The sequence below is a fragment of the Vulpes vulpes genome, chromosome 9 (assembly GCF_048418805.1).
Source record: "Vulpes vulpes isolate BD-2025 chromosome 9, VulVul3, whole genome shotgun sequence".
NCBI lineage: Eukaryota > Metazoa > Chordata > Mammalia > Carnivora > Canidae > Vulpes > Vulpes vulpes.
Window position 1 is genome coordinate 32310123 of NC_132788.1, and position 24977 is coordinate 32335099.

Consider the following 24977-nt stretch of genomic DNA (forward strand, 5'->3'; position numbering starts at 1 on the left):
CATTTGCAATAGTTTTTTTGCTGTATGATTTTACAGTAGCTAAAAGTGTTTCTTGTCAAAATTGTTAGTTTTTTAGCTCAGAGCATGATGCCAGAGTCCGGGAATTGAGCCCCACATCGGGCTCCCAGCAGGGAGCCTGCTTCTCCCTCTGCCTATGTCTCTGTCTTTCTTTCTGTGTCTCTCCCGAATAAGGAAATATAATTGATAAAAAAAAAATTTAAAGAGTCCAAGCAGAAACCTCTGAAATGGTCTCCAAGCCTTCATTTGGTAGGGTAAACCAAAAACAACCCTGCATCCTAGGAGAGATGCAGAGGGATAGTGCTAGGAGAGCTATGCAGTGGGATAGTGCTAAAGGATGAAAGGCTGGTGAGCTCTATCACATTTCTGCTTGATTCACTAGTCTGGCCCATTCAGAGACTGGATAGATTGTGGCAAACATCTGTAGTTACTGTCAACTTAAACAAAGAGTCGTTCCATAGTTATTGTGCGCCTCTTACTGCTTCCAGAATAGATTAATAAGACGTCAGGTACATGGTATGTCACCACTGATACGGCAAATGCATTCTTTTCTATTCCGCTAGTGAATCAGAAATAGTTCATATTCATAGAGTATAGAAAAAGTGTCCATTCATTTCATTTGCCTCGGTGTTTTATTAACTCATGAAGCTAGACCATTTGAACATCCCCAGAATATCTCATTGGGCCTATCATACTGACACCATGCTAATTTGACATGAGGAGCAGTAAGAGGCTATAACGCTTTGGGCCCTTGGTCAGACCACATGAATTGACATATCTGTGAAGTTTTGAGGCATCTAGTGGGCATGCCAGGGTCTTCTCTTAGGAGTGAAAGAAAAATTGCCACATTTTGAATACTTTTTCACAAAGACAGAAACCGGGAGACCTCTTTGGGTTCTGGAGGTAGCATATTTTACACCACTAATTCTCAGTGTGTTGGGGGTCGGGTGGTGGGCGGATAATTCTCCTCGGGGAGCATTTGGCAGTGTCTGGAGACCTGTTTTTTGACATGTCAAAAGCTGTACATACTTTATCGAATTCAGTGAGTTTGTGGATAAGTGTAGACCTCTGTGAAATCATCACTGCCTTAAAGCCATAGTCCTACCCATCACCTCCGAAAGTTTCTTCCTGCTCTTATTAATTAATTAATTAATTGCTAAGAACACTTAACATAAGATCTACCCTCTTAGCAAATTTTAAGTATGCAATGCAGTATTATTAGCTATAGAACGGCTAACAATAGATTTGTCCGGAGACCTTTTCGATCCTCACAACTGAGGACGTTGCTGGCATCTAGTGGGTCGATGTCAGGAGTGCTGGCAAACATACCCAAGGGAGGCCTCCACAACAACCCACCATGTCCATGGTACAAGGTTGGGAAACCTTGTCCTACACTGAGTATTCCTTTCATCCATACACCTTGGTGAAAGTGAAGAATGCAAGACTTCAGTGGTCTCAGAGCAGATGAATTGTGCAGCAGGTGCAGGCTGTGCTTAGGAGTCCCCACTGCTTTGGTCACAGGATCCAGTAGACCCTATGTTATTCGTGGTGTCAGTGGTGGGGAAAAGTTGTACCGTGGATCTTAGGGCAAGCCCCTGTTGGAGAATCAGAGTGCAGGCCCTTGGGGTTTTCTGATCTTGAGTCCCCATCAGAAGCTTGCCTGTAGAGGAGTCCTATGGGAGACAGAAATGACTTGGTTTTAGTATTCCTTCTGTGCTAAGTCATTGGCTGGACACAGCCTAGCAGAGACACAAGGCCCTGGTGTGAGTGCTACGGTGGATATGAAAATGTAGCAGCTGTGCCTACATTTTGAGCTACAGTTCAACTGTGCTCTCTATGGTAGATCCTCTAGAAGACAAATCCGAAGAGTGCAACTCCCTGACCTCTATATTAGTCTGGGTCCAATCAGAAGACGGATATGACATAGTATTTTAAACCGTGGAAGTAAATATAAAGAATTACTAAATGATGATGAGATAGTAATGAAAAGATGGGACAGAGAAGTCTGAAGACAGTACCACAGAAGAGTTAACTTGGGAGGGGAGGGGGGTCCAAAGTTGCTAAAGAAGGTGTGATTGCAGCACGATGGATGGCAGAGAAGTTTGAGTCCTGTATGTCTGACTTCCTCTGTGCATCCAATTACGAGCCTCAACTCATTTGTGTCCCAGAGGGTTGTTCCTGTTTGCCTGGAGATTGAGCAACTGGCCCTGGCCCATGTTCTGGTTTGCTTCCCTTCTTTTTCTTCATCTTCTTTCATCTTCATCTTCGTCTTCTTTGTGTTCTCCTTCTCCTCCTCCTTTCCTTCTTCTTCTCTTCTTCCTATCCCCTACTTTATTCTCCCTTGCCCCCCCCAACCCCCCTTCACCAGCATCAGAAGTACTCTTCCCAGCTGTGCACTCCAAAGCATGCAGTCCCGGCCCCAGCCAGTGAACTTCCTATAATGGATACCGTGCCCCCAGCAAATGCTCTTGACACCCTACTGGCTCTGTGCATCCAGTCCTTAGTCTTAACTCTGCTGTATCCCTAAGGGGTTTGTTCCATCCTTCTGCATGTGCATATGATACACTGGAGGCCTTGCACTGCTCTGCTGGTCCGTGGGCTCATTGTGCCCTGACACTCTGTATACATCCGTTTATCAGACAGGACTCGCTGCACCCTTGAAGGATAGTTCCTGTTTGCATGATGAGTAGCATGGACTAGCTTTGGCCGGGCAACTCTGACTGTAGTTCAGACATCTCCTTCAGTGAGATCTGAATCCCAGCCTTGGGATTTACCCATTCGGGTAATCTTTCTTGGGTAATCTTGCACCTTAGTATTGGGTTTCTTTTCTCATCTTTATAGTTGGTCTACAGTTACAGTTCATCATTTTTTATATTAAACGTTCCCTGTTCAAATTACTAAGTGGTTTGTCTCCTGTTTGGACCCCCACTGATACACTATCCCTTGTTTTTGGAATGTGCTTCTCTCCCTCTCACTGGCTAACCCCTTTTCATTCTTTAAGTTTTAGCTTTGATATTGCTTCTTCCTGTGCATCCATCCCTGACTCACTACCCTTATTTTTACGTGACTCCATAGGCCCTTTGTGCTCACCTTAAATGTGGCATTAAACTCGCCTCTACTCTGTGAACACCGCAGTGTCATCTTTGTTGTTCCCTCACTGATTCCCACCATGCCAGAATATAGGTTTTCAGTACACGTTTCTGATTTAACTTTGGGTCCCTTTGAGGTGGTTCTCCCAGGTCAGGGATCTCCAGTAGACTTTGGCCCAGGTCATCCTCAACACACTGGAGCCCTCAAATTCTCATCATGGTTTAATTACGACATAGTTTCAGTTTTCCTCAGGAGATAGAGTGGACTGCAAGGGGAGAGATGTCCAAAAGAATAAATAACCAGTTATGAAAAACTGTTGTTGTTGTTTTTTTATTTTTTACTTATTTATGATAGTCACACACACACACACACACACACAGAGAGAGAGAGAGATAGGCAGACACACAGGCAGAGGGAGAAGCAGGCTCCATGCACCAGGAGCCCGACGTGGGATTCGATCCTGGGTGTCCAGGATTGCGCCGTGTGCCAAAGGCAGGCGCTAAACCGCTGCGCCACCCAGGGATCCCTGTTGGTTGTTTTTTAAAGATTTTTATATATTTGAGTGTGAGAGAACACAAATGGGGGTGGAGACAGAGGAAGGGGGAGAAGTAGACTCCCTGCTGAGCAGAGGGCTCGAGGCAGGGCAACCCCAAGGCCCCTGAGTCCTGACCTGAGCTAACGAAGCCTTATTTTTTTAAGATTTTATTTATTCCTTCATGAAAGACACAGAGAAGAGAGAGAGCAGAGACACAGGCAGAGAGAGAAGCAGGCTCCATGCAGGGAGCCTAATGTGGGACTCGATCCCAGGACTCCAGGATCTCGCCCTGTGCCACAGGCAGGCACTAAACCACTGAGCCACCGAGGTATTCCCTTAACGAAGCCTTTTAATGGACTGAGCCACCCAGGTGCCCCTATGGAAAGTGTGTGGTGAATTTCTTGGCAACTCTTAAAAGGAGAAGACATTCATGACAGCCCTGAAGTAGAATTGGAAAACCTGAGCTAAGGGATTTGGTAAAGCATTCATATCTCAGTTGTTTTTCATCATAAAACACATATTACCCCAACACTTTGTTATTTTCATTAGTATAACTGCCAAATGAGTATGCAGCAAAGTTGAACCAGGACATATATGAGACTCAGATGGGGATGGGAGTTCTAATCAGGAACTTTCTAGAGGGTGTCTGTTCTAGATCCAAAATTGTTTTCCACAGAAGTCTGGGAATTGGAAATCCAGGATTCAGATGATTGTGAGAAAGTCTTTGGGGGATCCACATAGCATTTGACCAAGGAACAAAGAAGCTCAGAGTTGGACTACCATATACTCTTTGAGTATCTCTGATCTGTAGGAAAACACTACAGTCAGCCAAATTCTTTAACTTACCTGGAGTCCTGGTGTGGAGTTCCTATCTCCTTATAGCCTGGTAATGCCGTTGCCTCTCATCGCAGGTTGCGTTAGGAAATGTCAGTCTTCTCTTCAGTTGTCACTACAGAGAGCCTCTACTGGTCTCATAAGTCACCCTGGGGAATTCTAAGGGGACAAAAGATAATTTTCTAGCTGGCACCTGTAAGAGACAAATGCTTGATGCTCATAGTTGCAATCATTCACATGCACCAAAACCTTTTGGTCTAGCTAAGCTGAATAGGGCCAAGAAATGGTTTCTTGTTGTTGTTGGCCCTTTGTTTTTGTTCATTGCTCTTCCACCAATGAACAGATCTGCCCTGGAACTAGCCACTCTCTCAGAAGGGACCCTAGTGGTCTCCAGAGTTCTGTGGGTCATTCCAGCAGCAATTTCTGAAGATGCAGACCCCCTTAGTTTCTAGGTTGCTCATTCCAAACAACTTCTTGTCAAATCATGCAACCTACACACACAAAATGGCATTAAATGGCCTCTGAAATAAGTGCCTACCCTTCTATCTATGCATTTGTCTTGCTGTAAAAATAGACACCAAACTTCCCAATTTTGCTGGTGCATCTTGTGCAACAGTGGTTTCTGTTAGGTTTTGTTGGTCAATTTTTCTTTTTTCTTTTCTTTTTTCTTTTCTTTTCTTTTCTTTTCTTTTCTTTTCTTTTCTTTCTCTTCTCTTCTCTTCTCTTCTCTTCTCTTCTCTTCTTTTTCTTTTCTTTTTCAGATTTTGTTGATCTATTTGACAGAGAAAAACCTAGGATAAGGAGCAACAAAGGTAGAGGGAGAGGCAGGTTCCCCACTGACCAGGTAGCCTGATATGGGGCTTGATGCCAGGACCCTCAGATCGAGATCTGAGCTGAAGGCAGATGCCTGACTAAGCCCCCACTCCTTCCCTTTTCTAAGCAGGCTATAGTCCCAACATAGGCCTAAACTCACAACCCCAAGACCAAGAGTTGCATATTCTATCAACTGAGCCAGTCAGGGGCTCCTACTTTGGTTAATCCTTAAAATCATTAACAAATGTAATAGGAATCTGGTCAGTGAGTTTGGGGGTAGCTAGTTTTGTATTAGCGGTTGTCATGGGTTTGCTCCTGCTTTTTTTTATCTGCCTCACCCACAATATCTCGTGTAGTCCAGTTGTAATTAATTAATGGATCAATTACCACCACATTAAAAGAAGTTTCTGTAGACATTCGTATACAGCCTCGGGGTCTGTGTGTGTGTGTGTGTGTGTCACATACACATAAATATGAACAGACTGTCCTGTTTGTATTTTACTTGATTTTTTTTTCAACCGCATCATATCATTCTTTGATTTAGATCTTTCTGGTGAAATCTTTCCCATCCAATTCGAGCCTTCCCTGAGTACCTACGAGAAACTGCAAACTTTTGTTAACAAACATGCAGTTTAAAAAGTGTTTTACTCTCATTTCCAAATAAATACACAGATATCAAAAGAGTGACCACTTACAAGTTATAATGGGAAAATATTTCATTAGAAAAAAGACAAAATTTTTTTTCATTAAAAAAAATAAATAAAGATACCAAAATCACTGGAAAAAAAAATAAAAATGCAAATAAAAGTCTAAAAAAAAAAAAAAAAGAAAGAAAAAAGAAAAAGCCAGGGTATAAACACATCACGAGGTGTATGCAGGATTTACATAAGGGGAAAAAAACCTCCTGGGAAGCTAAGGAGGGATGTCAAATAAGACTGAAGCGCAAAGGCATAATGTGCATCTAAATACACTGATTCAAGGAGATTGATTCTGTTAACATTAATTCTCTTAACCTAATTAGAAATTCTCTCCATGATATCTTTAAATTTAGCATAGTGATTAAAAATTCATCTCAAGTAACGTAGAGGTAAATATTGCCAAGAGAATATTGAAAGAGAAGATTAAGAAGGGGAACTATGGACCTGTATTGGATATTAAAACATATGTATAAAGAAGTTAAAATGCTAGAGTACTGATACAAGGTCTGTTGAATCCAGTGTAAAACCCAGAAACAGAAAAACATAACAGAATGTATGATAAAGTGGCATTTTAAGCTAGCTGAGAAAAGATGGATTGTTTAGCAGAAGCAAATAACTATTTTTTTAAACAGTTCTTAAGTGTTGGGGCGCCTGTGTGTGGCTCGGTTGGTTAAGCCTCTGTTTATTTTTATTTTTTGTGTTTGTTGATTTCAGCTCATATTCCTCCGTCTCTCTCTCTCTCTCTCAGAAAAAAAAAAAATCTTAAATGTTGTACCACACTGCAAACTAAATCTTGGATTGATTAAAGATTAAATTGGGGAATAACAGCAAAAAATAAAAACAAAGAAAATATAAACGTAAGGCTGGGCCAAATCGGAGGATTAGGAGGCATGCAGAAATGCGTTTTCATTTCATCTAGGGAATATGAATTGTTCTCCCCTTGTGAGCTTGCACTTGATGATACCCATTGCCAAGTCTGCCCATGAGAACAGTTTTCTGTTGGCTGCATCTGCTCCATTCCATGGAGACTGACAGGAGTCCCTAGGGATGTGGAAGAGGAATAAACTGAGGGAGAGCATTCGTTAGGGAAGTATTCTGGGGGAACATGCTTTCATGTACTCTAGCCCTAGTCGTATATAAATACTACTTTTATTTTTTTCTTAAGATTTCATTTATTTATTCATGAGAAACTCAGGAAGAGGGAGAAGCAGGCTCCCTGCGGGGAGTCTCGTGTGGGACTGGATCCCAAAATCCAGGATCAGGACTTGATGGAAAGCAGATGCTCAACCACTGAGCCACTCAGGGGCCCGGAAGACTACTTTTCCACACCCCAGAGTCTTTTGCAAATGTCCCGTAATGCTCAGCCGTCCCGGCAACGTTTGAGGGGAAGCCAGCCCAGGTCAAGGGGATCGCGGAGATTTGAGAGGCTTGGGCCTCCTGGGACATGCGCTTTGGGCACTCTTGGCCATGGGCTCCTTGTGAGCAGGCGAGTGACGCCAGTTTCTGAGGTGCACAGGCGCATTTGTGTTTAGCTGCATTGCTGGGTTACATTTGTTCTGCAGAGAGAGATTTTGAACCCAGGCACTTTGTTGTTGGGAGGTTGCCGCGAGGCCGGCTTGGCTTATCTCCAGCACTAAGTGTTGAGCCCTAGAGGCGGCGAAAACCTGTGTCTGTGAAGCCGGAAAGCTTTGCGATGAAGACAGTGTTTAGCTTCGGGGGTAAGAGGGGCGAGCTGCCCTTGGGCTTCAAGATCAGCCCGCGGAGGGCCGGCTCCGGCGTCTGAATGGTACCAAACTCGCCCGCCGAGCCCTGGGTACCACATCCCAGACAGAGGTCTCAGAAAGATCCACAAAGCTGCCAGCGGGGGCAACGCAGCGAAAGTGCAGCAGATTCTGTTGCTGGGGATAAATGACTTGAATGATAGAGACCAGATGAACAGGTGATAGGGACTTTGCAGCGGCGGGGAGGAGGCAGGGCGGACTGGGAGAGGCGCTCACCTTGCTGGCCTGAGTCTGGAGAGCTGAGCCTGGGCGACCGCCAGGGCCCTTGGCCATCTTCTGGTGGCCCCGCAGCACTAGGTGGTGGAACCTTACCTGGGGTCTACTCCGGCCCACTGAGCAACAAAATGCCTTCAGCTGCCTTTGGACCCGTTCATAATTCTCCGTAGGGAGCACTTTACAGACAGTTTTGACGTGATTTAATGGACTTTCAATAGTAGTAGAAACGAAGTTAAGGGGACGCCTGGGTGGCTGAGTGGGTGAGCATGTGCCTTTGGTTCAGGTCGTGATCCTGGGTCCTGGGAGCCCCAGTCGGGTTCCTAGCAGGGAGCCTGTATGTCCCTCTGCCTATGTCTCTGCCTCTCTCTCTGTCTGTCTCTCATGAATAAATAAAATCTTAAAAGAAAAACAGAAATGAAATTAAGTGTATATGGTATTTTATTTTTAATGGACATCTTGTGCCAGTGTTATTAAAGAGTGCATGCTGAGAGAAGGAAATCCCAGAATTACTTTGGATACAGGGCAGTATCTGACTTCTGTGTAGAGTTTGTACCTATGTCATTTACTGAGGGACCTTGGAAGGAGATTTGGAATTGGGAAGATGGTTCTGTCTGTCTGTGAATAGGAAGCCTCATTTTTCTGAAAATGTGTACTCTTCCCGTGTTTATCAGTATTCCACAACGCAATAGAAACGTTGCGGTTTTAGAAATTTTGAGCTTATGTGTGCGGTCTCTGTGCTTTTCATTGTGATAAAATTAAGAAAAATTTTGCAATCACTCACTATATTGTACACCTGCACCTAATACAATGCTGTATGTTAACAAACTGGAACTAGAATAAAAACTTAAAAAAATTTTTTTTATAGAATTCCTTCTAGTTATTAAATTGTACCTTAAATTTCCGCAAATTATTCGTTGACTAACAGCTGAAAGACGGATAAATGAATGGAACACGTAAGAAAATGCCAAACACCTAAGTGTATGTTAAGACTTTATACCTTGATGCTGGTGACATTTCATATTAGAAGGAAAAGGTGAATCATTCATAATGTTGATGACATATCTGCTATTTGGAGAAAACTAGCTAGAATTTTATCTCATAAAAATAAGTTCCAGATGGAATACAGATTAAAAATGTTAAATCTGCAAAATACAGTACAAAAGAAGAAAACACGAATGCTTCTGTGCCCATTTTTTTATGTTGACAAAGGCCATTCTAAGAATGACTTTAAAAGCAAGAGTTTGGGCAGCCCAGGTGGCTCAGGGGTATAGCGCCGCCTTCAGCCCAGGGCCTGATCCTGGAGAACCCAGGATCGAGTCCCACATTGGGCTCCCTATATGGAACCTGCTTCTCCCTCTGCCTGTGTCTCTGCCTCCCTCTCTCCCCCTGTGTCTCTCACAAATAAAGAAAATCTTATAAATAAATAAATAAATAAATAAATAAATAAATAAATAAATAAATAAATGCAAGAGTTCTGGAGGTTGATTCAGCCACATAAAAAATTAAAACTCTCTGTATATCAGAAAATAATATTAATATAATAAAAGAATTTCCTTGCAAAATATTTACCACATATGTGTATCAGATAAAAACACATGTCTTTGTTTTACAGGGAAGGTATTAAAGGAATGAAATAGGGGAGCCTCTGGGTGGCTCAGTCAGTTGGCTGCTTCCGACTTCCTCTCAGGGTTATGATCTCTGGGTCCTGGGATTCAGCCCCTGGTGAGGCTCCCTAGTCAGTGGGGAGTCTGCTTTTCCCTCGGCCCCTCCCCTCTGCTGGTGCTCTCTCTCTCTGTCAAATAAATAAAAAAAAATCCAAAATAAAAAAGGAATAAAATCCCATTTTCCATCTGCAAGCTTTGTGAAGATAAAGAATGATGGTACTTATACTCCTGGTTAAAGTTGTTTTTGACTTTTCGGATAGTTCGGTGGTTAAGTCCCAATTGAAAAATATGTATTCCTTTTACCCATGAATTTTATTGATGTAAAATATCTTTAGTAAATAATTAAAGATAAACAATATACAATATGCTTTTCTCAGCACTATTTACAATAGCAACGTATTAAGAACTCATCTAATGGCCTGTATAAATTATAAGCAGTGTATCCATAGGCTGGACTACTGTGGGACCACTGAATGTGGCAAAGATAATTGATACACATTAACATGCAAAGCTGTACTTTAGTGGATCGTTAAATGAGGGGAAACAATTGGTTTGATGATACAAACACATAAGCAGACAGACAATGGTTTAGTGTTAGCCAAAAAGATGTGCAAAATATAAAACTAGTTTTCTTGTTTCTTAAAAAAGAAGTCTCTGATTTCTACAGGAAAAGGTATATAAAAATTCCAACAAAGGTTTATTATCAATGAAGTAATCCAGGAGAACAGCAAGAATATGAATCTTGTTGTAGAGACAAAAAGAATTTCTATTTATTTACTTTTAAGAGGTTTCACTGATTTATTTGAGAGGGAGAAATCAGGCACACAAGCAGCAGGGAGGGGCAGGGGGACAAGCAGAAACCCCGTGGAGCAGGGAGCCTGATGACGTAGGACTCGATCCCAGGACCCCTGAGGTTCATGACTTGAGCCAAAGGCAGATGCCTAACTGACTGAGTCACCCAGGTGCCCCTCTTTCTATTTAAAAAAATTTGATGGGCGAGGATTGGTATTTTCTGACAACCTTTATTTAGCCTCTTCAGAAGTAAGGAGAATATTTTTATCTGTATTGTAGATTTTATTATGCATACATTAAATATATACGTATGATTTTGTTATGTGCGGCTTTATAACGTGTAATAAGTAAATGATTAACAATAATCTTGTTTTAGTTAAATCCTTATGAAAATAAAAAATACAAATGATACTGCGATAGCTTATAGAATTTTTGTTTCCCTCTTCTGAAAAAAAAGTAGCAAATATAAATTTTTATTGCTATTTCAAAAGTATTAGTTTACTTTACAAAAGTTTTCTTTAAAAGTACTGAACTTTCCTGGTGTCTTGGTGGCTGTTTGTTGAGCATCAGACTCTTGATTTTGGCTCTGGTCATGATCTTAGGATTGTGGGGTTGAGCCCCCTGTCGGGCTCCATGTTCAATGGGGAGGCTGCTTGAGATTGTCTCCCTCTCTGTCTGCCCTTCACCACACTAATGCATTCTCTCTTTCTCAAAGAAATAGATAAATCTAATATCTCTTTAAATAGATATATTAAATATAGTATATATATTAATAGATAAAAAATCTAACATATCTTTAAGTAGATATATTAAATATAGTATATATATTAATAGATAAAAAAATACTATTGAACTCTCCAAATGTATTTATTCTTTAGTCCATTTATTTCCCAAACAGAACCTGAACACAGGATATGTAGCAGACATAGTCTACTCAGGATCTTTTCAATCTTAAAAAGACTTCATGTTGTCCTGTATGAGCAAGATGAGAAATCTTATGCATTTAGTTTTTAATGCTTTCATTTTTAAGTAATCTCTCTACCCAACGTGGGGCTCGACGTTTAAGGACACATGCTCTACTGACTGAGCCAGCCAGGCAATCCTAAGATGAGAAATTTTATTTTATTTTGTAAATGTTAAAAGATGTATTTATTTTAAAAGGAGGGAGAGGGTCATGGGAGATTGGAGGGACAGAGGGAGAGAGAGGAACCCAAGCAAACTCCACCCTGAGCATGGAGCCTAATGTGGGGCTCCATCTTACGACCTTGAGATCATCCTGAGCCAAAACCAAAAGTTGGACACTCAATCAACTGAGCCACCCGGGTGCCCCTAAGGTGAGAAATTTTAAATGGAAGTATTAGGACTTAATCTCACGTGAAGCTTTTCCTTGGAACTTCCTGTCAAAGGAGAACATTTCTGAAGATCGGAAATTGTAAAAGATTACCTTTACCTGCCCTTTTGACGTTTCAATAATATTAAATACTAATATTGGTAATTGGAAATACTTGATTTCTATGAATCTAAACATTTTCTATTAATTAAAATGCGTAATAAGATGAGCTTCCCCACCGCCGCCCCCCGCCCCCCCGAAAAATAAAATGAGCTGTCCCCGTTTATTTGAATCCTGAGTTTCTTTTGGCTTAAACTTCGTTGAAAACCGAAGTAAGAATTACTTAAAAATATTCTTTTGTTATTTTAGTCTCTTTGACCGGTAATGCTTTCAACTACTGAAAATTACTTTAGTTCTTGAAGTGTAATTCCAAGCATATGACTAGAAGTGCAACAGACCTGTTGTATATGTCATTATTTCATTTAAGGCACCGTAGATTGTATGATGCCCCACTATTTATGTACCAAGAAGAAATTTTTAAAAATCATGCCAGCTATAGTTTTAAGACACGTTGAATTAGAAATTGGATTCCAATGTCAGGCATATTAAAAGGTGACAAAAATGAGCATCTTAGAATCATTGAAATAGAGTATTCTTGCTCATCCTTAAACGTGGCTGCAAAGTAGGCATAATTGGATCATTTTACCTAATTGTAGTGGGTCTTTGTAAGTTGTAGTAATAGTTATAATAATACTTGTGCTAGGAACTAGTATTCTAAACACTTTGCATGGATCCTCATTTACGGATCACGACAAGAGGTCTTGTGAGATAACTACCTTTTATTTTATTTATCATTACTATTGTTTGGTAACCTCTATAACCAACAGGGGGCCTCGAACCCCTGGCTCCCGAGATCGAGTCCCATGCTCTTCAGAGTGAGCCAGACAGGTGACCCGAGATGACTATTTTTATGCTCATTTTGTGGATGAGGAAATTGCGATAATTATAAGAGGTAGCAATTATGTGACAGAGTGCAAATAGGAATCATACTCCGCTTGAGCTGCCTCCTGAGGTCATGCTCTTCCTAAACAGATAGGCTGCTCTTTTAATAGAGTGGTGAATAATCACTAATAAATATTGTACTTTCTTTAAACGAATAATAATTCTTTGTTTTGGAGTCATGAGAAAAACATGGCTCCTTAAAATTTACAATTATATGAATTAATTTCGTGTTTGGAAATAGTACAGTGTAATTTCCTGACAATTCCTTTCACTTTCATAGGTCTGCTCTCCACTTGGCCTGTGCCCATGGCCATGTATATATTGTGCGTCTCCTCATGTATTTGAAATGCGAGCTCGACCTCCGTGATGAAGAAAACAGGACAGCTCTAATGAAGGTGCGTGGTCATAGCTATGTCTGCCTTAGATCGATTGGATTGAAGTACTTGGAATGAACATTTGTTGCATTTAAACATAACTCTTTGGTGAAGCCTCTGGCATGTTTCCTTCAAATTCCCAGTATTTACATTCTGTTTCTTGGTGTAATGCTTACAGGCTATAGAATCCCAACAAGAGGAATGTGCAACTATTTTGCTGGGACAGGGTGCTGATCCAAATATTACGGACGACAAGGGCAATACTGCTCTTCATTATGCGGTGTTCGAGGAGAATTTCTCAATAGCAGAGGAGCTGCTTTTACACAAAGCAGATATAGAGGCCAAAAACAAGGTACAGATCAACTTTTTTTACAATGTGTTTGACATTAGATATGTATCTATCTGCAAAAGATTTTATTATGTATTGTCATTCATACATACACACACAGAGACCCTGAATTTTATACATCAGGTCCTGTCATCATGGAAATAACTCCAAAACCAAGGCAGGGGGAGGGCTAGAGAAAAGTAATGAGTATGTAAAATCTAAGATCCATCTCCCAGGCCCCCTTCCTCCCCAGTAATAATATTGTTGTATTAGTGCCTGGAAGTAGATGGTGCGCTCAGAGCCCACAAAGGATTGAAGGCCTAAAGGGGAGTGTGGTGATGATGGAGGGTGAGTGCTGTGCAGGGTCTTAGGAAATGGATGCTTCTGGGAATGAATAGGAGACCATGACCCAGAGGAGTAGCTTGGGTGAGTGTAAATGGGAGGATAAAGCAGCAGGTTATAATAGGCCATGGGCGTTTTAGGCCCTAAGGTTCAGAAGCAAGGGGGGATCAGGTCATTACATCTTACAGGGGCATCTACTTGTGCTGGTAGCCACTCTGCCAGCCATGTACCATGGTGAGGTCCCCCATTCCGGAGAGTAGCTCCTGCTCAGCCTATGTAGTTCCTCAGTGGGGTGGTGGGTGTCCATGGGGAGCTGGTTATGACCACATTTGCCAGTCTCCCTGCTCTTTCTTTGACGTGCATTACCTTCAGTGGCTGCCCTTGCAGAAACGCTGTTGTGTGCCAAAGTTAGGGTTGATTTTTCATATTTGGAAGCTCAAGCATTTCCTGAATGAAAATATTTTGAAATAATTGTCTAAGTTTTCACTTTAAATAATGATACTTTGTATTTTTGAGTATTTCATTTATTTGAGAAAAAGAGAGTATGAGAGAGAGCAAATGCAATTTGGGCTTAAAGGCAGAGGGATGGGAAGAACAGGCCTTCCCACTGAGCCAGGTAGCCTGATGCATGGGTCTTAGATGGTGTGGAATAGTGTATACCATGGTATATATTGTGAGAGAAGCAGATTCTTGGAGCCAGACAATGTTTGAAGCGAGTTTGTAGAATGACTGCAGGTAATCTGTTGAAGAGGTAGCGGAGGTCTATTTTTTTTTTTTTTACTTTTTAAAAAGATTTTATGTTTTTGAGAGAGGCAGCGAGCAAGCAGGAGAGAGAGCACGAGTGGAGGGGAGGGGCAGAGGGAGAGGGAGAAGCTGACTCCTTGCTGCAGAGGGAGTTCAAGGTAGGGCTCCATCCTGAGACCCTGGGATCATGACCTGAGCTCATGAGCTGAAGGCAGATGCTTGACCAACTGAGCCACCCAGGCTCCCTGAGAAAGCAGTCTTTTAAAAAGAAGGAGCAGGTGGTAAAAACACAGAGGCGTGAGAAGGAAGGGGCTAATTTTATTTACTTTCTACAGTATATGTTTTAAATTTAGAGGAATGTATAGTAATTTTAAAATTTAGCATGCAAATATGTAATTTTATAAATTATAAGTTTTTTTTTTTTTTTTGCACTTTTACAGGATGACCTCACACCAGTTTTAGTTGCTCTAAATGAAAACAAAGAGCAAATGGTGAACTTTTTAGTAGGAAAAGGAGCAAGTCTACCTGCAGGGTACGAGGTTAAAAGGTACAGTATTTTTTTGTTTTGTTTTATTTTTTAAACCTTAGTATTTTGTCTCGAGTGGTTACAATTTCTCGTGTCATAAACTTTATCTTATTATGAGGATTAAGTTATAGTCATATAGTGAAAAATGTCAGGATGTCATCTCTTAGGTAGAAAGCAATTATTCTGACAGGCCAACATGAACAGTGTATAGCAGTATTCATATTTCTTTGTAATATTGATTGATGTCATTTGCAATAGTTTTTTTGCCATAGGATTTTATATTAGCCAAAAGGGTTTCATATTAATATTATTAGTTTTATAATGGGGACTCCTAACTTGTAGTTTACTTTAAGACACAATTCTGGATATCTGAACTCTTTTATTAATATTTTTTAAGATTCTATTTCATACTTTTCTTTAAAAGATGCATAATAAGCATAAGTAGGAATTGTTTTTTTTTTTTTTTTTTTGGATGACTCTTTGCTTTATTACTTTTTGTTGAAGAATACTGATGTTGTTAGATGATCCCAAAGTGGCTAATTACCATTACCAGATACTCTGGGTTCATCAGTTTTTATTCTTTTTCATGTCCAGTATGTTTTATCATTTTCATTTTTAATTGGAATGGATTGAGGGATGAAAGAGAAACTTAGGTAAATAGACTCTTCCTTTAATGAGGAGAAATCATAGGTGAGTGATAAAGAGAAAAGATACGGACTTTAGCTTCACAGAAGTCTAGGTTTAATTCTTAGCCTGCCTCCTTGCAGGGTATGTGACCTTGGAAACATTACTTAGCATCACCAGATACCTTTCCTGATATGAAAAGGAGGATAATAATATATCCTTCAAGGGTGGTTGTGTGTAAATAAATATGTGTGTATATACATACATATATATATATATATAAAATGTGTGTGTGTGTATGTATAATGTAATTTAGTGCCTACCACATGCTTAACTTAGCATCCTTAATTGCAACTATGACTGTTTTCTTTTCATTAGTGTGAATATTACTGTTTTAAGCCTATAGATAGCTTTTATTCCGACCTGGCTTCCAGGTGGCTTGGAGGTACACTGTACCAGTTTAAGTAAAAATGGGGAATTTTTAAAATGATTTTATTTATTTATTCATGAGAGACACACAGAGAGAGGCAGACACACAGGCAGAGGGAGAAGCAGGATCTGGAGCTCCAGGATCACGCCCTGAGCCAAAGGCAGACGCTCAACCACTCTGCCACCCAGACGTCGCAGAATGGGGAATTTTTTTTTAAAGAAACCCCTTCACCTATTCAGATCAGTGACCTCAGCATAGTTTCTTGCTCATCAGAGGGTTTTACATTAGCAACTTCTACGATAATACCCAAGTGGAACCGTGGCTTCTTTTTAGTCCCTTCATTTTAGCCATAGGGTAAATTTACAAAGAAGAACACTTGGACATGTTAGTGGTCAATTCTGTAGCAACATGTGAGATATAACCTTGATGAAGTATATCAGATTAGGTGGGTAAATACTCTTGAGTTCTTAAGGATGAAGTTATCTCTCTGTTATTTTAGAATAGCCCTTATGCTTGCTGTAAAATATGCTGTAAAAGATGAACCATGAAATATAGTCAGCCTTCTCTTTAGGAAGGTTTTCCTAAGATGTATATGGATGGACTGCAGAAGAATATGCTATTATTAATAGTATTAATATGTAAGAGTTTACATTAAAATGCTAGTTATTACTGGGATACCTGGGTGGCTCAGCGGTTGAGCGTCTGCCTTGGGCACAGGGCATGATCCCAGGGTCTGGGGATCGAGTCCCACATCTGGCTCCCTGTGAGGAGTCTGGTTCTCCCTCTGCTGTTGTCTTTGCCTCCTCTCTTTGTGTGTGTGTGTGTCTCTCATGAATAAATAAAATCTTTTTCAAAACGTGAAAATAAAACATGCTAGTTATTTCTCAACTGAGGTTTAAAATGCAGTAAAATAGTGTTACTTCCTATGTAACAGCTGAGAAGGTATAATTTGATTCAGGCACTTTGGGATGGCAGTGAGTTAGAGCCTATCATCACCCAGAAACCAAGCAAAAGGCTAGACTAGTTAGAAGTAGCAATGGGTGCACGATTCTTTATGTCAGTTCTCTTGAGACCTTTATCCTTAGGGATCCTAACTGTATCTGTTTCATTCCAACTATAACCCTTCAGCATGGGGTTCACATAATGTTATATCTGGGTGCTTCTTTAAAGATTTTATTATTTATTTATTTATTTATTTATTTATTTATTTATTTATTATTTGAGAGAGAGTGAGCACAAGTGAGGAGGAGGGGTGAAGGGAGAAGGGGAATCCGACACTCTGCTGAGCTGGGAGCCCAACACAGGGCTGGATCCTGAGACCATGACCTGAGCCAAAGGCAGATGCTTAACTGACTGAACTACCCAGGCACCTCAACGTCTGTTTTTACTAACTAGTTACTTGTGTCCTAAGATGTTCAGTTTCACAGAAAACTCTATACTCTTCCTTGTGGGTTATCACCTATACTTTCCCCCTTGAATTTTCCAAGAACCTAAGGATTTCCCTAAGACCAGAGAGGCAGTCCTCTTTTATAAGCCATTTGGATGGAAAAAGGGACATGCTCATCATTCTGTGGTTTCCTTTGATTCTGTTCCTGTAGCATTGCTATTGAAACTGGTTCTGCAGTCCAGTCATGATTGACTTTTGCTAATAGGATGCCCTTGCTGATCCGCATTCCTCAGTCCTCATGGTGATCCACACTTAGAATTCAAACTTAAACCTTTTTTTTGTTTATTACATATGCTTATATGCTCAGCTGCTCTTCTAAAGCCGCTGGCGTGCTGTTCCGACAGCTGGACCTCCTGGCTTTAGCCCCATACACCCTACCCTTCACATTCAAAAACTTTACTTGGAAACCATGTATTAGCCCAGACCTTCATGATGAATTAACCTTCAAGGATTTTGTCTGTCTTTTCTGCTAGCAGATTTTAGTTGGGACCATTCTAAACTATTAAAGAAGTTCAAATAATGCTACAGGAAGAGACTGGACTTTCCCTTTTGTTCCTACATCTGTACTCGAAGCCTGCTTTATTTTTTTTTTTATTTTTTAAAAAGATTTTATTTTTATTTATTCATGAGAATACACAGAGAGGAGGGGGAGAGAGAAAGGCAGAGAAGCAGGCTCCATGCAGGGAGCCCGACGTGGGACTCGATCCTGGGTCTCCAGGATCATGTCCTGGGCTGAAGGCAGCGCTAAACCACTGAGCAACCCGGGCTGCCCCCCAAGCCTGCTTTAAATCCTGTGGAAGACCTTTTCTTATTAGGTCGTGGAAGGTCTCATATTGCCCTTCCCAGAGTTGTGGGCATCACCTTGCCTGAGAGGCCACGTTTTGGGTATAATACCTCATTAAATCCTCCTAACGGCCTTGTAATATAAGATGGTAAGATTCCTGTTTTATAGAGGAAGACTTTGAGCAGAAGAGAAGTGGCTGGTCCAAGAACAAAAAGCTGCTGGTTTTAGAGCTAGGACTTTGGGATTTGAGACACTTTCCATTATGGCAGGCTAACTCTTAGTTTACTGAGCTATAATGCCCTCAACTCATGACTGGTTCACCTTACTTTTGTTTCTCCTTTAATTATAATTACATACTTAATAAAAAAAAGTTTTTAGAACTAACAAATTTGAAGTACCTATGGGGTAATTTAAGTTTTGATGTTAACCCTGATATTGTTTGAAAAATCTTAAGAATTTGATATATCTGGTAAATGTTTTTCATATCAGTATTAAAAAAGTCACATTGTTTGTCACTCTTTCTTATACGTAGCAATGACCAGCTAATTTCTGAACATGAAGAAGAAATGAAACCTGAAAATTCTTCAGAGAATCATGATCTAGGTACGATTTTTTAGAGTGAATTACTTACGGTGGTCCTAACATAGATGAAGTCAGAGTAAGGCAGTTTTGATAATGAAAGAGCAATGAAAAAACAAAACAAAACAAATCCAATGTGTAAATTGCATGGGTATTTGTTTCTTAATTTCTTTCTTAATAGTCTAGGATTCAGAATTTGAGAAGTTATTTTTGGTAATTTAAAATGTGAGGCAGTATTGTCTGAAAAGAAATTTGTTATCTTAGTATTTTTTAGATTTTATTTCTTTATTCCTAAGAGAGACAGAGAGAGAGGCAGAGGGAGAAGCAGGCTCCATGAGGAAGCCTGATGTGGGACTCAATCCCAGAACCCTGGGATCACAACCTCAACCAGTGAGCCATCCAGGTGCCCTCATTATTAGTTATGATACTTAAAATATCAGGTGATATTTTTGTGTAAATAAGAAAAAAAGATATTTAAGTTGGTATGTTTTATGTTTCCTCTATAAACATGTTATAAAAGTTATACTGGTTATACAAATGGATATTTTAATTTTTACAAGTGGATTTCATTTAGTAAATCTTATTATAGCATGATTTGTCTCATTATCCTTAAAACTGGAACTCTGCAATACCTTGCTGGTACTTTACACAAATGGCAAACAATAAGAACTGCAAAAACTTAGCTAGTGTGCAGCAGTACCAATGAGATTGCTTGATTTTTAAGGTGATTACCTATCCTACAGAAGCCTGTTGAGGAGCACAGGTTATTTTAGATGCTGTTGCATCAACGCAATCTCACTATTCGTGACTTCACTTCTCTTAAGTCAGAATGTGATATGTTGACTTCATTAGGACAATGTTCTCTCCTGTTCGTTGCATAATACTGTAGTTTTTTGGGAATAAGATACTCTGTTACCATTAGTCAAAAGATGATCATAATAAATATTCGAAAAGGGCAACTTGGGCTCAACAGATTATAATAAAAGCACAAAAATATTCGCAGTAGCAACGATGTTACTGTTGCTCCCCAGAGGTGGCACCTAGTGCGTTGCATGGTCTGAAATGTAGGAAGAAACCTTTAACTTAGTGTGGATCTCTATCACAGAAATCTTTAGGTTGGCTTTGGTTTTGCAAGTTATAGGAAGCAAAGATGAAATAGAGTTTTGGTCTTTCAAGGTGCTCATAATAGAATAGAGCTGTCTTTGTGTTGTGTGTTTTTTTTTAAGATTTTAATTTATTTATTCATGAGAGACAGAGAGAGGCAGAGATACAGGCAGAGGGAAAAGCAGTCTCCATGCAGGGAGCCCGACATGGGACTCGATCCGGGAAGTCGGGGATGAGGGCCTCAGCCAAAGGCAGATACACTCAACCACTGAGTCACCAAGGGGTCCCTGTCTCCTTTCCTGCTTGGCTAATTAGCAACAGCATCAGGCATATTTTCACATGACAATATCCACTGACCAGAAGAACTGTGTTTGTCTCTATGTTTCTTTTATGTAGGAAGAAAACTCAGTGGCTTGCAGTAAACTTCCCCTCACATTTTATAGGCTAGGTAACATGACTTGCTTGTTCCTAAAGCAGTCACTGGTAAATCATGTAGTGTGATTAGCTTAGAATAATCATTTCTCCTTTTTGCAGCTGGGGTGAGACCACATTCTTTGTGTATTGGGACAATAAATATCCAAATAAAGCTGTGGTTCTCCAGCACGAATAAAGAATATGGAATGGCTGTTGGGGAGGGAGCCAGCAGGGATTGATTGGAGAATTTGAAACAGAAGAGTAATCAGATTAGATTTGAATTAGGGCCCTTTGGTTATGGCATAAAATGGGGATCACCAAGCTTTTCTTAAAAGGGCCAGATAGTGAATATTTTAGGCCCTGGGGTCTCACACTCTACCATTGTAGTGTGAAAGTAGCCATAGCAATATGTATTGAAATAGATGTGACTGTGCTCCATTAAAACTTTATTTACAGAAACAGAGGGCAGGTTGGATTTGGCCTGTGGCCATAGTTTGCAGGCGTCTCGTGTGGAGGATAGATTGAAGAATACCAAGTTAAAGATACTGGAAGACAAAGAAAGCTTTTATTTCCTTAGCCAAGTATCAGTCCATTTTGAAATTTTCGGCCCTCTCTACTGAACAAGTCAGGAGGCTCAATTCATTCCATTTAAAATGCTCTTTTTTTCTAGGCCTTATGTCTTTCTCTAGAAAAGATTTTAAGAAGAGTTTATTTATTTGAGAGACAGACAGCACAAGCGAGGTGGAAGGGCAGAGGGAGAGAGAAAAGCAGACTCCCCGAGGGTCTCCACCCAGGACCCCGAGATTGTGACTGGAGCCGAGCCAAACTTTGTGATGAGATGTTTCATCCTGAACTTAGCAGTCTCTACTGAGGAGCTGAAGAAGTTCGTTGTGCTACAGCCAAATGTGTATAGTCTGTTTTAACTGCTCCTACTAGTGGAAGTCCAGGAAAATCATGCTATTTAAGTTTGCCATTGTCACTTTATGATAATGATTCTGCTAATGATACCATTTCCTGTCAGTCTCATAGGGTTTGGTTACAATAATGGTCATTAGAAACATCCACTTGTATGTACCACATTCTGATAACTAGAATTATTTTCTTGCATTTCGTAAATAAGGAGGAGAAAATGAGATTTCTTAATGCATTAACTGCCTACCAATAGTACAGTTAATATCCACTGTAGTGTGGTTTTTAGGTGTGGTCCCAAAGGAATACTTTTTAACCAATCATCGTCGGTCTTACACTTTTAATATTCTGTATTTTTCTATTGTTGACTTAAAATGTATTTTTTTTTCTTAAAATGTATTTTGCTGCTTTCTTTACTAGTGGCTAAGAAGTCTGAAGAAGACTCCATAAGCAGGTAGGACTTTTATGGATTTTTAAAAATGATGTGTTAACTAAGGGAGTGAGAGGAAAGGATTTGTTGAGTGTTGTCTTCTGGGCTAGACACTATATTATGTGCTTAATACGTATTACTTAATAGTCATTGCAATAGTTTCACTAAGGAGCTGTGCTGTTATAGCCTACTTTTTATGAACTAGTCAGCTGTAGTTCAGGGAGGTGGATTAATTGACCCAGGATTCCATAGTTAATGAGTCGCAGACCCATGATTTGAATGGTAGCTCTGTGTGGCTCCCACATACATTTTTTGCCCCTCAGCAGCACTGGAATTAAGATACAGATCTTAGATCATCCCAGAATGTCAAATTTCATTACATGTTAACTCTGAAATAGAGTTTTCTTAAGAACCAGGCAAGTCCAAGCATTCTCCTAATATATTTGACACAACAGTGATAGCAAGAGGTAATTATTGCGGTGGTAACTAGTTTCTTGTTTTTACTGTCAAAGATTTTGGAGTGGATCTCAGTTACCTATGGCCACAGTACCATAGCTTTTACATAAGCAAGCCCTAATCTGGCAAGCTCCTACATATAGTGACATCTGCTCTCCTTGAGATGAATGATTTTTCTGAAAGTGAAGGATATGTAATCTAGGTATAGACCATGTTACGTTAATTAAATTTATCATCTATTTAGAGGACATTTCTAACCATTGTCTATTTACTGACTTCTCAGTCTAATTTTCCCTTTAGGCTGGCACCCTTGATATGTTCTGTGAAGCTTTTTCTATTTTTGTAGACTTTTTTGCTTTTCTCCATGTCCTTTCTATACTCTTTTCTTGATTTTTTTTTAACTTCTCCAATTTTTCTTGCTGTTTCTTTTATTCCGTTACTTTTTTATCATTTCTGCCAGCTAAGGATTCTCCATTTTTCTACAGACAAAATGAAAAGCAGATAGAATTTCAGGGTTTTAAAGAATCTTAGAGATGTGTTAATCAAAATACTCTCTGATGCTGTAACCCATGTTTAACATCCTTACCAAGTGGTGGTTGAAGTGGAGAATTTGAAACTCAAAAGGGATTAAAGTTACTTTCTTGAATTTGATAAGTGACAGAAATGAGATTTAAATTTAGATTTTTTTCCCTTTTCTCTCATCTTGTAGGTGAATGTTTTAATAATATAAAGATAGGGAGTGGGTCTAGTGTACACGAGAAGGGAATTAGGAGAGGGCATGTTTCAAGAAGAACCACACTGCATTGAATAGGAAAAAGAGTTTTTGAAATGACGTCAGAATATTGGGGTTTATGACAAGATAGACAAAGATCAACTACAAAAAGAAAGAACACAAGATATTGGGTGTTGTTTAGAAAAGCATATTAAAATGGAGCGTTCTGTGGTCATCAAGACAGTGTGGTACTGGCACAAAAACAGACACATAGATCAATGGAACAGAATAGAGAACCCAGAAGTGGACCCTCAACTTTACGGTCAACTAATATTCAATAAAGGAGGAAAGACTATCCATTGGAAGAAAGACAGTCTCTTCAATAAATGGTGCTGGAAAAATTGGACATCCACATGCAGAAGAATGAAACTAGACCACTCTCTTTCACCATACACAAAGATAAACTCAAAATGGATGAAAGATCTAAATGTGAGACAAGATTCCATCAAAATCCTAGAGGAGAACACAGGCAACACCCTTTTTGAACTTGGCCACCGTAACTTCTTGCAAGATACATCCACGAAGGCAAAGGAAACAAAAGCAAAAATGAACTATTGAGACTTCATCAAGATAAGAAGCTTTTGCACAGCAAAGGATACAGTCAACAAAATAAAAGACAACCTAGAGAATGGGAGAAGATATTTGCAAATGACGTATCAGATAAAGGGCTAGTTTCCAAGATCTATAAAGAACTTATTAAACTCAACAGCAAAGAAACAAACAATCCAATCATGAAATGGGCAAAAGACATGAAGAGAAATCTCACAGAGGAAGACATGGGCATGGCCAACATGCACATGAGAAAATGCTCTGCATTACTTGCCATCAGGGAAATGCAGATCAAAACCACAATGAAATACCACCTCCCACCAGTGAGAATGGGGAAAATTAAGAAGGCAGGAAACCACAAATGTTGGAGAGGATGTGGAGAAAGGGGAACCCTCTTGCCCTGTTGGTGGGAATGTGAACTGGTGCAGCCACTCTGGAGAACTGTGTGGAGGTTTCTCAAAGAGTTAAAAATAGACCTGCCCTACGACCCAGCAATTGCACTGTTGGGCATTTACCCCAAAGATACAGATGCAATGAAACGCCGGGACACCTGCACCCCGATGTTTATAGCAGCAATGTCCACAATAGCCAAACTGGAAGGAGCCTCGGTGTCCATCAAAAGATGAATGGATAAAGAAGATGTGGTTTATGTATGCAATGGATTACTCAGGCATTAGAAACGACAAATATCCACCATTTGCTTCAACGTGGATGGAACTGGAGGGTATTATGCTGAGTGAAGTAAGTCAATCGGAGAAGGACAAACATTATATGGTCTCATTCATTTGGGGAATATAAATAATAGTGAAAGGGAATATAAGGGAAGGGAGAAGAAATGTGTGGGAAATATCAGAAAGGGAGACAGAACATAAAGACTCCTAACTCGGGGAAACGAACTAGGGGTGGTGGAAGGGGAGGAGGGCGGGGGGTGGGGGGGAGTGGGTGATGGGCACTGGGGGGGGCACTTGACGGGATGAGCACTGGGTGTTATTCTGTATGTTGGTAAATTGAACACCAATAAAAAATAAATTTATTTATAAATAATAAAATAGAGCATTCAAGAGAGTCTGGAGCAGCATTTCTTTTTGTTGGTTTAATTGAAGGAACTAGCATACTTCAGGGTTTCTTTCCTTTTTTAAGATTTTATTTATTCATGAGAGACAGAGAGAGAGAGAGAGAGAGAGGGAGGGAGGCAGAGATACAGGCAGAGGGAGAAGCAGGCTCCATGCAGGGAGCCTGACTTGGGACTCGAACCTGGGTCTCCAGGATCATGTCCTGGGCTGAAGGTGGCACTAAACCGCCGGGCTACCCGGCTGCCTTACTTCAGGGTCTCTGTTGAGAAACACTAAAATCAGTTGAGCCACTGGCAAGATTGTTTACAGCAAATTAGGA

The 24977-nt window shown here is 40.2% G+C and overlaps 1 protein-coding gene and 1 long non-coding RNA gene across 2 annotated transcripts in view; one reads left to right on the forward strand and one right to left on the reverse strand.

The window, feature by feature from the left end:
• The window catches only part of LOC112912623 (uncharacterized), a 156843-nt gene that overhangs the window by 25658 nt on the left and 106208 nt on the right, over nucleotides 1-24977 (forward strand). Inside the window, exons 9-13 of the mRNA XM_072722109.1 lie at nucleotides 13054-13168; nucleotides 13326-13499; nucleotides 15002-15108; nucleotides 18905-18975; nucleotides 21799-21832. Coding sequence (XP_072578210.1) covers nucleotides 13054-13168; nucleotides 13326-13499; nucleotides 15002-15108; nucleotides 18905-18975; nucleotides 21799-21832 — 501 coding nt within the window. The remainder of the gene's footprint in view (nucleotides 1-13053; nucleotides 13169-13325; nucleotides 13500-15001; nucleotides 15109-18904; nucleotides 18976-21798; nucleotides 21833-24977) is intronic.
• Nucleotides 1057-5174, reverse strand: LOC140593856 (uncharacterized). The gene is made up of 3 exons (XR_011994195.1): nucleotides 5016-5174; nucleotides 4490-4636; nucleotides 1057-1691 (listed from the first exon to the last, which is right to left on the reverse strand). It is a non-coding gene; the product is annotated as an uncharacterized lncRNA (long non-coding RNA).